Source organism: Salvelinus alpinus, chromosome 20 (genome assembly GCF_045679555.1).
Source record: "Salvelinus alpinus chromosome 20, SLU_Salpinus.1, whole genome shotgun sequence".
NCBI classification, from domain to species: domain Eukaryota; kingdom Metazoa; phylum Chordata; class Actinopteri; order Salmoniformes; family Salmonidae; genus Salvelinus; species Salvelinus alpinus.
The window spans coordinates 44,141,597-44,158,180 of record NC_092105.1 but is presented as its reverse complement, the minus strand read 5'-3'; the positions used below and the strand labels follow the sequence as shown (position 1 = coordinate 44,158,180).

Sequence of the window (16,584 nt, the reverse complement as noted above, 5' to 3'; positions counted from 1 at the left end):
AAAACAAACTTTGAACCAATTATATTAATTTGGGAACAGGTCGAAAAGCATTAAACATGTATGACAATTTAGCTAGCTAGCTGATTTGTCCTGGGATATAAACATTTGGTTGTTATTATGCCTGAAATACACAAGGTCCTCTACTCAGACAATTAATCCACAGATAAATGGTAAACCATATTCCTTTCTCGTCATCTCTCCTCCTTCCTCAGGCTTCTTTCTTTCTTCTTTGGACTTTATATGGTGGTTGGAAACCAACTTTATGGTGGATTACTATAGTCGTGGCCAAAAGTTTTGAGAATGACACAAATATTAATTTTCACAAAGTCTGCTGCCTCAGTTTGTATGATGGCAATTTGCATATACTCCAGAATGTTATGAAGAGTGATCAGATGAATTGCAATTAATTGCAAAGTCCCTCAGAATCCCACAAAAGGGTGCCATTTGAGATACAGATCGGGTTGAGGCCTGCAGCTTCCGCAGAGATCTAAACATCCTGCTCCCGAATCTTATCAATCCACACAATGCATATTGTACTTTTCCCAACAATTTAAAAAAAAATCACAACTATTGGCCTTAAACGGTTAATCAAATCTAGCTGTTGGACATGTCCATGTTGATTGAATTCTGGGGAAGCAGAGTAAGCTTCTGGGTCACATGGGTCCTTTCGTAATCATCAAGAGGTTAAGCCAGGCCAGTGGTGACCTATAGGGAAGAGTGTGTAATGCTTGTGTCACATAATATTTCCACTTCCTCATGCCGAGTTAAATTAGGGTTAGGGTATCCTCTGCATCAAAGTATCTTGGTTAACTTTCTCTTACTAGAACATAGTATTACACAATAGATTGAAAGGTTTCACATATCTTTATATAAGACACAGCCTAGTCAGTTGCCTTGTTTGAGCCAGAGCGGACCATAGGATCTCCTGTTCCTGTGGTGTGAGTCATCTTGATGTACAAGTACACCCCATGGACATGGCACTAGTCTAGGTAATCAAAAGTCTTACTTGTATGACTTACTCATATTAGTTGATGGGCAGTGTTCATTGTCCCTGGGCAGGCTGGCCAGGTGTTAGAGGGAGGAGGTTATTAATGTGGGCTTTTTATTTGTCTAGCTGATTCCCCCCCCCCCCCCCCCCATAGTGTGAAATGTCTGACTGAGGCAGCTGCAGTGGACTGACTGGGTTCACCATTCACAACGCTCCTGTCTCTCATTACTGCTTTTTAATGAGAAGAGGTGAAGGATCACACCGGGCTTGCTCCATCTGGCACTGTGCTATGTGACAGTTGGTATTGACAGTTCTTCATATTTCTATGAGGCTCTCCTGGGGGCTTGGACAGTGGGATAGGATAGCAGTGGCCTGCTCTTTGAAAGACTCAGCATGTCTTTCAAAGGGTTGTTTAACCTCTGTCTTATTGTTGTATGGCCACTGATGTTTTACTGTAGTTCATAGCTGTGATTTATGTGTTTGCACGTTGTCGCAATCGGATGATTAAGTGAAAAGAGAATAGGAATGTCTGACACCATGGTAACCGTGGATCAAAACAACATTATCCTGTGACATTTTGCCTCAGGAAGAGTAGCATCAAGGTGAATTTATGTAGCCACCATTTTTGCATTTTGTTTCTTTATATCGTGGTTACCAACTGCTCAACACCCCCCCCCCCCCCCCACCACCACCAATTCTTTCAGATCATGAAAAGCTCCTGTGACTATGAATCAGGGTTTTGAATGGAAACTTTCAGTACTCAGCTAGACTCCCACTCGTTTGACTTCAATTGATCTGTGTAGACTGATAACGGCGGTGCCCCCCCCCCCCCCCCCGTCTGCAGCATCAACAAGGAGAGCATCGTGGACGTGGAGGCGGTGGTGAAGAAGGTGGAGCAGACGATCGAGAGCTGCTCTCAGCAGGATGTGGAGTTGCACATAGAGAGGGTACGTCTGTCTTCTGCTCTGTCTGACCACACCACAGACAAACAGACCAACAGACATGCACACGGAGGGAGGGCAGCCGTGAATCAGAGGAGCTACTGGTTCAAAGATATCAGTCTGCGACGGTTTTTGACTGCTTTCTCTTTTTGGAATTGTGGTACTTTCCGTTCCGCCTAGCAGTTGAACCTGGAAAGTACTGTGAGTTTAGAGCGACATTCTAACTGCGAATCTAGTTGAACCAAACCTTCTAAAGAAAAATCTCACCTTTTCCCGTTTCAGATTTTTGTCATCAGCCAGGCCGAGCCTCGTCTGCCCCTGCAGCTGGAGGATTGCGTGAGGCCGGAAGGAGAGGGGGATGAGGTGAGGATGAGGGCCAGGGCTCTTGGGCCTCGCGCAGGTAGCTCTTCTTAGCTGATCAAAGGTCAAACTCATTTCATCCAGAGAACTTCCTCTGTCCTGATGCTGGGTGAAAAATACATACACACCCTCAAGGCCTTCCACTGTTGTTTTTGAATATTATTGGTTCTATACTGCCATTTATTTGATTGAACCTTTCTTTAACTAGGCAAGTCAGTTAAGAACAAATCCTTATTTACAATGACGGCCTACCCCGGTCAAACCCTAACCCGGATGACTCTGGGCCAATTGTGCGCCCCTCTATGGGACTCCCAATCACGTCCGGTTGTGATACAGCGTGGAATCGAACCAGGGTCTGTAGTGACGTCTCTAGCACTGAGATGTAGTGCCTTAGACCGCTGCGCCACTCGGGAGCCATGTTTTCAGTCAGTGTCTGTATTAAGGGTCTACTCTCCAGTGTGATTCAGAGACAGCTGAAGTGTGTCAGTGTTTATGCAGTATGCCAACCCCAATGGCAGTTGTGTCTGTGGGGAGTCTGTCTGTCAGTTACAGGAACTACCGTTGGGGAGGAGGCTCTGGACTGGGCTCGGTCTGTGTCTCCGTCTTCATGTTCTGACTCAATATGAGCTGGATGTGTGGAGCTTGTTCACAGCCTGTTTTAACGCCATGAGCTCCAGTAAAGCCTGACAACCTTTGACATCCTGTGATGTAACATTTAGGAGCTTCGGTGCTCTCTTACTGTTTTATTGGATTGTAAATTGGTTTTATTAGTTTATAATAAAAAATAAAAAAACTGGTTTATAAGGTTTAAAAATGGAACAGGATAGTGATTCATTTCCGGGGGGGAAATAAACAAACATTAGAACACATGGATCATGTCACACATTATATTTCAATGTCCTACTGTGTTTTCACACGTCCAATAGTTTGTTCCCATATACTTCAGATGTGTTTTAATACTTGAAATGTTATGTAATGTGGTCAAATGATGTTGGCATTATGCGTTTACTCAGGATGGAAGAGCGACGGTCAACCAGGACACCAGACTGGACAACCGAGTCATTGATCTCAGGGTAAGTTCTACGACACTATCACACTTCAACCAGTGTTACATTCTTCCATGACAAATGAATGACACAAAAATATAATGAGTTATTCTAGATTCAAATTGGGTTTTGAAGACGCTACATTCGTATCAACAAAATATTGTGACGATGAGATGAAAAATGACAGAATCGTGGTATCATGAGTTAGCCTGCTGGTAGAGTGGAGTATAGAACTGTGCATGGGTTCAGAGGTTTTAGGAGAGGGGTTCTAAACCAGACTGTGCTAGAGGCCTCATTGTTCTGTTCTGAGGCGTACCCACACTAGTGATGTGGCAGCAGGAAAACAGCCCTACCGCTCGCCTCACCCTGGCTTTGTCACAACACCTGTTTCTACAAAATATCTCTTTGAGCTTGAGGACTTGGGCCTGTTATCACAACCACACTTAAATGAAGGGTAAACCCATAAACAGGGTTTCACACAGACAGACCCCTATCCCTAACCCCAGTCAACAATAAAGGGCAACCATAATGAAAAGGCACCTACCAACCAAGAACCGTTTCAGTGAAAATGAAAGAATTATTTCACAAATAACTTCCCTACAGGCCAGCCATTTTGTTGAAAATAAATGGTTGATACTCTCTAGGGAAATACGGTACTATCCGTCAGGCACAATATGAGTGGTGGTGGTGGCGTGTGACCAAAACCACAAGCTATGGGCTGTTAGGCACGATTGTTTTGAGAGCTTGCATGTCAACGAGAGTGACGCACGAGTTATTTCGCTCTCACTCTCTTTTATACCTCCCACCCTGGTGTGAGGACATAGAAAGATAACAGACCCCTCCTCCCAACTCATAGTAGAGAGAAGTGTTTTTTGCACAGGAATTATGTAACTTATTTGTATAAGTCTGTTTTTAATCAGGCTTTCATGTCAGTTTGGTTTGCTCACTAGGTGTATCTGCTTAGCAATTTCATCTAGTGTTATCCAGAAGTGGCAGTTATTCATCAAAGCAGGAGTTATATTCCAACCACAGTCAACTATAGGCTACATATCGGTTTACCATTTCAACCGGGGCCAGACTGGACCAGAGTTGTTGTCTGCAGATTCATTCTCTGACAATGAGAGAGTCCGAAAACTCCCGTTCAGGCATTTGGGAATGTTTAAAAGATAGAAATGTGAGCCTTCAGCTTTCAATCAGGACGCTCAGAGCTTTTTGTATTAAACTCTTTGTGTAGATGACTAAAACCAGAGATGAAACCAGATAGAACTGGTTGAATAAATTCTCAGTAATAACACCAGTCATATTAGGAAATTAGTAATCTGATCAACTGAGAACTGAGAAGAACACTCCTATTGGCTCTTAGTAGCCTTACAGTCATGAGGTTTGGGGTTTTGGCTGTTCCTCTGCTCGTTCCCAGACGTTATGTGTAATACGCAGCTATTGACGTGCCTCATCACGAGTCATTTTGATGACTGGGTTATTTTCTACGCCACTAAGTTGACCTCTGTATACAACTAGAATGAATTGCCAATGTTAGGTTTTGAAAATAAGATAGAGCTCTTTATCTCATGTTTATTTTCTAAAGGCTTAGATTAATGTGAAATGCACCCTGTCTCCACTCCCTCTTACGAAATGAAAGGTGTCGAGACTGTACAAGGCAAGATGTGACGCCAGCAGTGTTGTCTGTTCACTCTTTTTTTTTGGCATCGTGTAATATCTCTGTGTGTGGGTCATTATCTACTCCACACATTTTTGTTCAGAGGAACCTTTTATATGCTGTACGTCAGTCTTCATATCATAGAAGCTGCAACGACTGCATCCCACTCTGACACTTCAAAGTTTAAAATCAGTGTTCCATTGATTTGCAACCTTTTGAAAAATGGTGTTTGTTGGTGGAGGACCTTCTAGTTTTGTGCCAACATCAAACTGCTCAGTTTTTCTTTATTGTATTTATATACATTACCGTTCAAAAGTTTGGGGTCACTTAGAAATGTCCTTGTTTTTGAAAGAGAAGCTATTTTTTTGTCCATTTAAAATGACATCAAATTGATCGGAAATACAGTGTAGACATTGTTGACGTTGTAAATGACTATTGTAGCTGAAAACTGCACATGTTTTATGGAATATCTACATAGGTGTTCAGAGGCCAATTATCAGCATCCATCACTCCTGTGTTCCAATGGCACGTTGTGTTAGCTAATCCAAGTTTATCATTTTAAAAGGCTAATTGATCATTAGATAACCCTTCTGCAATTATGTTAGCACAGATAAACTGTTGTTCTGATTAAAGCAGCAATAAAACTGGCCTTTAGACTAGTTGAGTATCTGGAGCATCAGCAATTTTGGGGTTTGATTACAGGCTCAAAATGGCTAGAAACAAAGAACTTTCTCCTGAAACTCGTCAGTTTATTCTTGTTCTGAGAAATGAAGGCCATTCCATGCGAGAAATTGCCAAGAAACTGAAATCTCGTACAACGCTGTGTACTACTCCCTTCACAGAACAGCGCAAACTGGCTCAAACCAGAATAGAAAGAGGAGTGGGAGGCCCCGGTGCACAACTGAGCAAGAGGACAAGTACATTAGAGTGTCTAGTTTGAGAAACAGACGCCTCACAAGTGCTCAACTGGCAGCTTCATTAAATAGTACCTGCAAAACACCAGTCTCAACGTCAACAGTGAAGAGGCGACTCCGGGATGCTGGACTTCCAGGCAGATTTGCAAAGAAAAAGCCATATCTCAGACTGGACAATAAAAAGAAAAGAATAAGATGGGCAAAATAACACAGACACTGGACAGTGTCTCCAGCATCCTGGAGTCGCCTCTTCACTGTTAATGTTGAGACTGGTGTCGGTTAGGACATCTACTTTTCTAGACACAAGTAATTTGTCCAACAATTGTTTACAGACAGATTTATTTAACTTATTCACTGTATCACAATTCCAGTCGGTCAGAAGTTTACATACACTAACACGGAACCCAAAGTGGCTGCGCGCGTGCGCCATCGTGCACAAATGTATTTTGTCCCCCTACACCAAACGCGATCACGACAGGCAGGTTAAAATATCAAAACAAACTCTGAACCAATGACATTAATTTGGGGACAGGTCGAAAAGCATTAAACATGTATGGCAATTTAGCTAGTTAGCTTGCACTTGCTAGCTAATTTGTCCTATTTAGCTAGCTTGCTGTTGCTAGCTAATTTGTCCTGGGATATAGACATTGAGTTGTTATTTAACCTGAAATGCACAAGGTCCTCTACTCCGACAATTAATCCACACATAAAACGGTCAACCAAATCATTTTTAGTCATCTCTCCTCCTTCCAGGCATTTTCATCTTTGAACTTATATGGTGATTGGCATCTACACTTTCATAGTATTACCACGACAACCGGCAAAACAGTTCGTCTTTCAATCACCCACGTGGGCATAACCAATGAGGAGATGGCACGTGGGTACCTGCTTCTATAAACCAATAAGGAGATGGGAGAGGCAGACTTGCAGCGCGATCTGCGTCAGAAATAGCAATTACTTCTATTTTAGCCCTTGGCAACGCAGACGCTCGTTGGCAGTGTGGGTGCAATAATTTAATAACATATATTCCTAAATTTATTTTGCAACGCGAGCAGTGTTGTTGTAGTCATGGTATACGTTGACTGTGCCTTTAAACAGCTTGGAAAATTCCTGAAATGATGTCATGGCTTTAGAAGCTTCTGATAGGCTAATTGACATAATTTGAGTCAATTGGAGGTGTACCTGTGAATGTATTTCAAGGCCTACCTTAAAACTCAGTGCCTCTTTGCTTGACATCATGGGGAAATCAGCCAAGACCTCAGAAAAAAAATTGTAGACCTCCACAAGTCTGGTTCATCCGTGGAAGCAATTTCCAAACGCCTGAAGGTACCATGTTCATCTGTACAAACAATAGAACGCAAGTATAAACACCATGGGACTACGCAGCCGTCATACCGCTCAGGAAGGAGACGTGTTCTGTCTCCTAGAGATGAACGTACTTTGGTGCGAAAAGTGCAAATCAGTCCCAGAACAACAGCAAAGGACTTTGTGAAGATGCTGGAGGAAACAGGTATAAAAGTATCTTTATCCACAGTAAAATGAGTCCTATATCGACATAATCTGAAAGGCCGCTCAGCAAAGTAGGAAGCCACTGCTCCAAAACCGCCATTAAAAAAACCCAGACTACGGTTTGCAATTGCACATGGGGACAAAGATCATACTTTTTGGAGAAATGTCCTCTGGTCTGATGAAAGAAAAATAGAACTGTTTGGCCATAATGACCATCGTTATGTTTGGAGGGAAAAGGGGGAGGCTTGCAAGCCGAAGAACACCATCCCAACCGTGAAGCACGGGGGTGTCAGCATCATGTTGTGGGGGTGCTTTTCTGCAGGAGAGACTGGTGCACTTCACAAAATAGATGGCATCATGAGGGAGGAAAATCATGTGGATATATTGAAGCAACATCTCAAGACATCAGTCAGGAAGTTAAAGCTTGGTCGCAAATAGGTCTTCCAAATGGACAATGACCCCAAGCATACTTCCAAAGTTGTGGCGAAATGGCTTAAGGACAACAAAGTCAAGGTATTGGAGTGGCCATCGCAAAGCCTTGACCTCAATCCTATAGAAAATGTGAGCGAGCAAGGAGGCCTACAAACCTGACCCAGTTACACCAGCTCTGTCAGGAGGAATGGGCCAAAATTCACCCAACTTATTGTGGGACGCTTGTGGAAGGCTACCTGAAACGTTTGACCCAAGTTAAACAATTTAAAGGCAATGCTACCAAATACTAATTGAGTGTATGTAAACTTCTGACCCACTGGGAATGCGATGAAAGAAATAAAAGCTTAAGTAAATCATTCTCTCTGCTATTGATCTGACATTTCACATTCTTAAAATAAAGTGGTGATCCTAACTGACCTAAGACAGGGAATTTTTACTAGGATTAAATGTATGGAATTGTGAAAAACTGAGTTTAAATGTATTTGACTAAGGTGTATGTAAACATCCGACTTCAATTGTATATACAGGTTTGAACACACCTACTCATTTCAGGAGTTTTCTTTATTTTTTACTGTTTTCTACATTGTAGAATAATAGAGTAGACATAACTATATGAAATAACACACATGAAATCATGTATTAACCAAAAAAGTGTTAAACAAATCAAATATATTTTTGATTTGTCAAAGTAGCCACCCTTTGTCTTGATGACGAGTTTGCACACTCTTGGCATATTCTCAACCAGCTTCACGACATAGTCACCTGGAATGCTTTTCAATGAACAGGTGTGCCTTAATTAGATGCACTATTGTAAAGTGGTTGTTCCACTGGATATCATAAGGTGAATGCACCAATTTGTAAGTCGCTCTGGATAAGAGCGTCTGCTAAATGACTTAAATGTAATGTAAATGTAAGTGCATTTTTGGAATTTCTTTCCTTAATGCATTTGAACCAATCAGTTGGGTTGTGACAAGGTAGGGGTGGTATACAGAAGATAGCCCTATTTGGTAAAAGACCAAGTCCATATTATGGCAAGAACAGCTCAAATAAGCAAAGATAAACGACAGGCCATCATTACTTTAAGACATGAAGGTCAGTCAATCTGGGAAAAAAAGTGCAGTCGCAAAAACCATCAAGCACTATGATGAAACTGTCTCTCATGAGGACCGCCACAGGAAAGGAAGACCCAGAGTTACTTCTGCTGCAGAGGATAAGTTCATTAGAGTTACCAGTCTCAGAAATTGCAGCCCAAATAAATGAGTTCAAGTAACAGACACATCTCAACATCAACTGTTCAGAGGAGACTGTGTGAATCAGGCCTTCATGGTCGAATTGCTGCATGGAAACCACTACTAAAGGACACCAATAAGAAGAAGAGACTTGCTTGGGCTAAGAAACACAAGCAATGGACATTAGACCAGTGAAAATCTTTCCTTTGGTCTGATGAGTCCAAATGTGAGATTTTTGGTTCCAACCGCCGTGGCTTTGTGAGCCGCAGAGTAGGTGAACGGATGATCTCGGCGTGTGTGGTTCCCACCGTGAAGCATGGAGGAAGAGGTGTGCTTTGCTGGTGACACTGTGATTTATTTAGAATCCAAGGGCCACTTAACCAGCATGGCTACCACAGCATTCTGCAGCGATACGCCATCCCATCTGGTTTGCGCCTAGTGGGACTATCATTTGTTTTAAAACAGGACAATGACTCAAAACACAACTCCAGGCTGTGTAAGGGCTATTTGACGAAGAAGGAGAGGAAAGGAGTGCTGCATCAGATGACCTGGCCTCCACAATCACCCGACCTCAACCCAATTGAGATGGTTTGGGATGAGTTGGACCACAGAGTGAAGGAAAAGCAGCCAAGTGCTCAGCATATGTGGGAACTCCTTCAAGACTTGAAAAAGCATTCCAGGTGAAGCTGGTTGAGAGAATGCCTAGAGTGTGCAAAGCTGTCATCAATGCAAATGGTGTCTACTTTGAAGAATCTCAAATATATTTAGATTTGTTTAACACCCCTTTGGTTACATTCCATATGTGTTATTTCATAGTTTTGATGTCTTCACTTTTATTCTACAATGTAAAAAAATAAATACGAAAAACCCTTTGAATGAGTAGGTGTGTCCAAACATTTGACTGGTACTGTATATTTATATCTCCTGCGATTGCATAGAATGCTTCCAATCCTTTATACTGTACATGTTTTATGTTATGTGTCTTGTGTAGCAATCCGTCACCACACATGAAGTTCCCTCTCAGGAAGTTGAATTTAATTGACTGCTTTTTTTTCTCTTTTTTTTGGCATTGTGTGTGTTTCTGCTTGTTTCTCCTCTGGTAGACAACGACCAGCCAGGCCATCTTCCGCCTGCAATCCGGAGTGTGCCAGCTCTTTAGAGACACCCTGACCAACAAGGGCTTTGTGGAGATCCAGACCCCCAAAATCATTTCAGGTACCAGCACTGAGCTCATATAAAGCAGCGCAGGCTCGACTCTGACTACCTGGTCATTTGTGCTCTTTGATGAGCTGACTCTCAATTGCACTTCACAAGCGTGAGCACATAGACAATGTGTGACCATGTGTCACATTTTGTAGCCATAGAAATGTGTAACACAACAGTGTTGTTTACTACAGTACTTGCTACCACAACCCCAAATGTGATAGTTTTTTAAAACTGAGCTGTGGTGAAACAAGTGTTGCTTTCACTTCCTCATCTTTGGTAGGAGCCAATGGCATTCAACCCAGCCTGGCATTGACGCATTTAAAATTGCCGCCTTTTCGGGTGAGAGCAGCTGCGGATCAACAGTGTGCGCTAATCTAAAAACCGCATTCACCTCTGCCAACACCCATCACATGTACCCTGTACAAAATGTTCTATGTGACCACCCTTCTGTAAAGGAAAACACATCAGACAATCTACTACAGTGGGGAGAACAAGTATTTGATACACTGCCGATTTTGCAGGTTTTCCTACTTACAAAGCATGTAGAGGTCTGTAATTTTTATCATAGTAAAACTTCAACTGTGAGAGACGGAATCTAAAACAAAAATCCAGAAAATCACATTGTATGATTTTTAAGTAATTAATTTGCATTTTATTGCATGACATAAGTATTTGATCACCTACCAACCAGTAAGAATTCCGGCTCTCACAGACCTGTTCGTTTTTCTTTAAGAAGCCCTCCTGTTCTCCACTCATTACCTGTATTAACTGCACCTGTTTGAACTCGATACCTATATAAAAGACACCTGTCCACACACTCAATCAAACAGACTCCAACCTCTCCACAATGGCCAAGACCAGAGAGCTGTGTAAGGACATCAGGGATAAAATTGTAAACCTGCACAAGGCTAGGATGGACTACAGGACAATAGGCAAGCAGCTTGGTGAGAAGGCAACAACTGTTGGCGCAATTATTAGAAAATGGAAGAAGTTCAAGATGACGGTCAATCACCCTTGGTCTGGGGCTCCATGCAAGATCTCACCTCGTGGGGCATCAATGATCATGAGGAAGTTGAGGGATCAACCCAGAACTACACGGCAGGACCTGGTCAATGACCTGAAGAGAGCTGGGACCACAGTCTCAAAGAAAACCATTAGTAACACACTACGCCGTCATGGATTAAAATCCTGCAGCGCACGCAAGGTCCCCCTGCTCAAGCCAGCGCATGTCCAGGCCCTTCTGAAGTTTGCCAATGACCATCTGGATGATCCAGAGGAGGAATGGGAGAAGGTCATGTGGTCTGATGAGACAAAAATATAGCTTTTTGGTCTAAACTCCACTCGCCGTGTTTGGAGGAAGAAGAAGGATGAGTACAACCCCAAGAACACCATCTCAACCGTGAAGCATGGAGGTGGAAACATCATTCTTTGGGGATGCTTTTCTGCAAAGGGGACAGGGCGACTGCACCGTATTGAGGGGAGGATGGATGGGGCCATGTATCGCGAGATCTTGGCCAACAACCTCCTTCCCTCAGTAAGAGCATTGAAGATGGGTCGTGGCTGGGTCTTCCAGCATGACAACGACCGGAAAAACAGAGACAGGGCAACTAAGGAGTGGCTCCGTAAGAAGCATCTCAAGGTCCTGGAGTGGCCTAGCCAGTCTCCAGACCTGAACCCAATAGAAAATCTTTGGAGGGAGCTGAAAGTCCGTATTGCCCAGCGACAGCCCCCAAACCTGAAGGATCTGGAGAAGGTCTGTATGGAGGAGTGGGCCAAAATCCCTGCTGCAGTGTGTGCAAACCTGGTCAAGAACTACAGGAAATGTATGATCTCTGTAATTGCAAACAAAGGTTTCTGTACCAAATATTAAGTTCTGCTTTTCTGATGTATCAAATACTTATTTCATGCAATAAAATGCAAATTAATTACTTAAAAATCATACAATGTGATTTTCTGGATATTTGTTTTAGATTCTGTCTCTCACAGTTGAAGTGTACCTATGATAAAAATTACAGACCTCTACATGCTTTGTAAGTAGGAAAACCTGCAAAATCGGCAGTGTATCAAATACTTGTTCTCCCCACTGTATATGACATGAACGTCTAACACGTGCGTAAATAAGTTAATGGCGCTGTTAGGAAATGGTGTCATCACATAGACGACTTGAAAAAAGGCCGTTCACTACAGACAGATGATTTTTGTGCCATGTGTTGCTTCTCTCCTGGGATAGTTGACTAAAAGGTGTCTTTCTCCTCTCTAGCTGCCAGTGAGGGTGGGGCGAACGTCTTCACTGTGTCCTACTTCAAAACCAGCGCCTACCTGGCCCAGTCTCCCCAGCTCTACAAGCAGATGTGTATCTGTGCTGACTTTGACAAGGTGTTCTGTGTGGGACCAGGTAAGGCAGCACCTTGTGAAGAACCAATGGTCTAGCGGGAATGCTACTAGCCAGGCACGTGTACGCTACTCACCACCGGAGACCGGGGTTCAATCCCTGTGTCCACCCTTACTTATGTGTTCCATCTGGTCTGTCTCCCCCTTTGTTTCCAACTGTCTGGATAAAGTAAAAAAATAAATAATAATATTAATCTATATATAATACCACATCTCTAAGCCGTTCACCTATCTCCCCTGTATCCAATAATGGGAATTAATTTGGAATATTGGGTTGAATACACCAGTCAGTCTAGTTATGTAGTCAACAAACAAACAGTGGCTTACACAATATTAAACCTGGGCAGATAACTGCAAACACAACACATTTTTACACATAGACGGTGTTGTGATAGGGCTCATGTTGAGCAATAGGAAACATAATGTATCTGACTGGCTTGTGTAAGGTTGCACAATGTCTCTTTGTGAGGTAGGTCAACACGGCCTCACCTGGCCGGATCCACATGTAACCAGAGGAGTATTGACCCCCCCCCCCCCCCCCGTAGTCTCACATGTCTAGGCTGTGTACCAAATGGTGCCCTATTCCCTGGTCAAAAGTAGTGCACTATAAAGGGAATAGGGTGCCTCTAGTTTATCTCTGGGGTGATGGATCTAATCTTCATACTGAAATACGACGTCGCTGTTACTAACTGAAGATGTTCTCCGTTCCAGTGTTCAGAGCAGAAGACTCCAACACCCACCGTCATCTGACAGAGTTTGTGGGCCTGGATATTGAGTTGGCGTTCAACTACCACTATCATGAAGTGATCGAGTCCATCACCGACACCATGGTTCAGATCTTCAAAGGACTCCGAGACAAGTAAGCTGGGATTCACTTTTAACACATATTTGCAAACAAAGTGAGTTAGTATGGTTTAAACTTTCGAGGGCCTGTTTCAGGGCTGTAACTGAGCAAGTGGATGAGCCCCATATAAAGTAAATGCGTGCCTCCACCACCATCTCCTGGTATGAAATGGCATTGCATCTGTGCTGAGGGAGCAGGTGGTATTTGGGTAATCTCTCGTGGACATACTACTTAAACATAAGTGGTGCCGTAGATCTGTCATGATACAACGGGATGCGTGAGATAACGAGCAGCTTTCAGTCCGGCGCATTGGACAAATCCCGATTTCACAGGTGTTAGCATCTTTTGAATTTCGGAAGGGGAGGGGACATTTGGCTCATCGACTTGCCAGTAATTTACAAAGAGAGGGTAGAGCGCTTCGTTCCAGTTCCGATTCTCATTCGATCTCTTCTCTTAACACGTATGGACCCAGAACTTACTCGAGTATTTGATCAATTGCGCAAGACTTTAGTTCTGGGTTAACCAAGATTAGTATTTTATTTGAGTGACCCAGTTGTGTCTGCGCTTGTGTGACTGTGTGTTTTAAGGGAAAGTTTTCCTTTTAACAATAGAGGCACTTTATCAACTTCTACTGTCCTCCAAGAGTTGCTGAATTACCTTTTTCACGTGTGTGTGTGTCTGTGTCGTGTGTGTTGGCCAGGTTCCAGACAGAGATCCAGACGGTGGGGAAGCAGTACCCCAGCGAGCCATTCAAGTTCCTGGAGCCCACTCTTAGGCTGGAGTATTCGGAAGGCGTGGCCATGCTCCGGGAAGCCGGGGTGGAGATGGGAGACGAGGAGGACCTCAGGTCAGTAGCAGGTCAACATAAGACATTAAAATGGGTCGGCAAGTAGCATAGCGGTTAAGAGCATTGGGCCAGTAACCGAATGGTTACTGGTCGAATCCCAGAGCCGACCAGGTGAAAAATCTGACAATGTGCCCTTAAGCAAGGCACTTAACCCTAATTGCTCCTGTAAGTCGCTCTGGATAAGAGCGTCTGCTTCATGACTAAAATGTGAAAAATAAAAACATGTAAAGAGCAAATAAAGGCCTTTTTTTTTTTTTTTTTTACCTACTGAAAATAACATGATCTTTTAAAACGTTTTTCATAGCACTCCCAATGAGAAGCTGCTTGGTCGTCTGGTGAAAGAAAAGGTATGTTATGTTCAGTTTCTTTGTCAACAGATTTTAAATTATTCTAGATGGTACGTGCTGAGCATTTTAGGCTGCAAAGCAGACTAACTCATCTCTTTATTGCCTTTCTGTTAGTATGACACTGACTTCTACGTGCTGGACAAGTACCCCCTGGCAGTGAGGCCCTTCTACACCATGCCTGACCCCAACGATAAAGTATGCAAGTCACTAAACACAGACATACACACACCACACTTCACCAGGTTGATCATGACACCATTGTGGCAGGACATTGGCAATGTTATACCAGAGGTGTAAATGACTTGACTGATGTTTCCTCCCAGAAATACTCCAACTCATACGACATGTTCATGAGAGGAGAGGAGATCCTCTCTGGAGCCCAGAGGATCCACGATGCCCAGCTGCTCACTGAGAGGGCCATGCACCACAACATTGGTAATGAAACAACTCTGACCAATATGGCTGCCCTGAATAACAAGGCAATCAGTAACTCAAGCTTCTTTTCTTCTCTTAAGCGATTGCTAGAGAATCTGCATATTATTACTGTGTTACGAATACACTGGTGGCTGGTGCTAATATGTAAAGTGGTGATGCTAGTATCAAATATTACAATGATTTGTGTTGCTGCAGACCTGGAGAAGATCAAGTCCTACATTGACTCCTTCCGATACGGAGCTCCCCCACATGGAGGTGGTGGCATTGGTAAGAAATAAAATACTGACTCTAAACCTTGGCCCATACCCTCTCAATAAGAAAGACCATTGTCAATCTAATCTAAATGCACTCATTGTAAATATATTCAAAAAGAAATCCATTGTACATCTATTCTAAATATACTCATTGTAAGTATACTCGGCATGGAAGACGTTGTCAAGGTACTCTAAATATAGTCATTGTAAGTGCACTGTAATGCTGGCATGTGAATTGTTTCCCTCAGGACTTGAGAGAGTCTGCATGCTCTACCTGGGTCTTCACAACGTCCGCCAGACCTCCATGTTCCCCCGTGATCCCAAACGCCTGACCCCCTGAGCGGCTATCGATCGCCATTGGACACAGATGCAGGACACGGGGAAACTACATTTTAATCTCCAACACACCAGACAGAGGAGACATTAGTGGCACAACACTGAAGTGCCACTGTGATTAACAAGAGAATAATAGATAATCAAGCCAGGCTACGACAGTTACCAGTATTCAGTTATAGAAAATGACACGGGAAGAAATAGAACCATAATATAAGGGATAAATAATTTGAAGACATTATAGAAGTGGAATATGATTTAGAGATGCAATAACTTAGAATTAGCTTGAGTGCCTGTCTGTTTCTGCTATCTTGCCAACTGCTTATGGACTTGTCATGCCAAGTTTGGCTTGACAATGGAGTAGGCAAAAGTACAAACAGTTTCCAGGCTTCCCTAGGCTCACCAATGGGGATAATAAATCTGTGTTTTATGTCTAACACTTTTCTATAGGGTTTATCAACTTTGATACCAGTCTTTGTCAGAGTACAGAGGTATGACTAATAAATAGTCTTGGTCTGGTGACATAATTTTTAATTATTGCAATTGTTTTTAAAGTAATTGGAGGAAAAAATAAATAAAAGTACTTCCAAAAAGCTTGTTTCGCTTTCCATCTTTGCGCTCTTATTTCAAAAAGACAATCCTTAGTTTCGGGGTGCATACATCTGTATTGGGTTACTGGAGTCCCTCGGTTATATGATATCTCGATCGCTCAAGGAGCCACTAACCAAGTCATTGAAAACAATGGGGGGAAACAACCCCTATTATATTCTACACGTTCTTTGCTATGGGTAATGTGCTAAGGAGCTTGCTTTGTTCATCACTATAAGCCCTGTCACTTGAGAAACATTCAT

At 42.9% G+C, this 16,584-nt stretch overlaps 1 protein-coding gene across 2 annotated transcripts in view; it reads left to right on the top strand.

Moving 5' to 3' along the window:
• LOC139546970 (aspartate--tRNA ligase, cytoplasmic) overlaps positions 1 to 16,326 on the top strand; it is a 31,330-nt gene extending 15,004 nt beyond the window's left edge. For both annotated transcript variants that reach the window (XM_071355964.1, XM_071355965.1), the window contains 12 exons: positions 1,833 to 1,935; positions 2,212 to 2,292; positions 3,303 to 3,362; positions 10,180 to 10,291; positions 12,543 to 12,677; positions 13,385 to 13,532; positions 14,218 to 14,364; positions 14,669 to 14,711; positions 14,826 to 14,906; positions 15,035 to 15,146; positions 15,342 to 15,413; positions 15,649 to 16,326. In XM_071355964.1, the coding sequence (XP_071212065.1) occupies positions 1,833 to 1,935; positions 2,212 to 2,292; positions 3,303 to 3,362; positions 10,180 to 10,291; positions 12,543 to 12,677; positions 13,385 to 13,532; positions 14,218 to 14,364; positions 14,669 to 14,711; positions 14,826 to 14,906; positions 15,035 to 15,146; positions 15,342 to 15,413; positions 15,649 to 15,740 (1,186 nt within the window). In that variant the 3' untranslated portion in view covers positions 15,741 to 16,326. The remainder of the gene's footprint in view (positions 1 to 1,832; positions 1,936 to 2,211; positions 2,293 to 3,302; positions 3,363 to 10,179; positions 10,292 to 12,542; positions 12,678 to 13,384; positions 13,533 to 14,217; positions 14,365 to 14,668; positions 14,712 to 14,825; positions 14,907 to 15,034; positions 15,147 to 15,341; positions 15,414 to 15,648) is intronic.
• Positions 16,327 to 16,584: the final 258 nt, after the last annotated feature.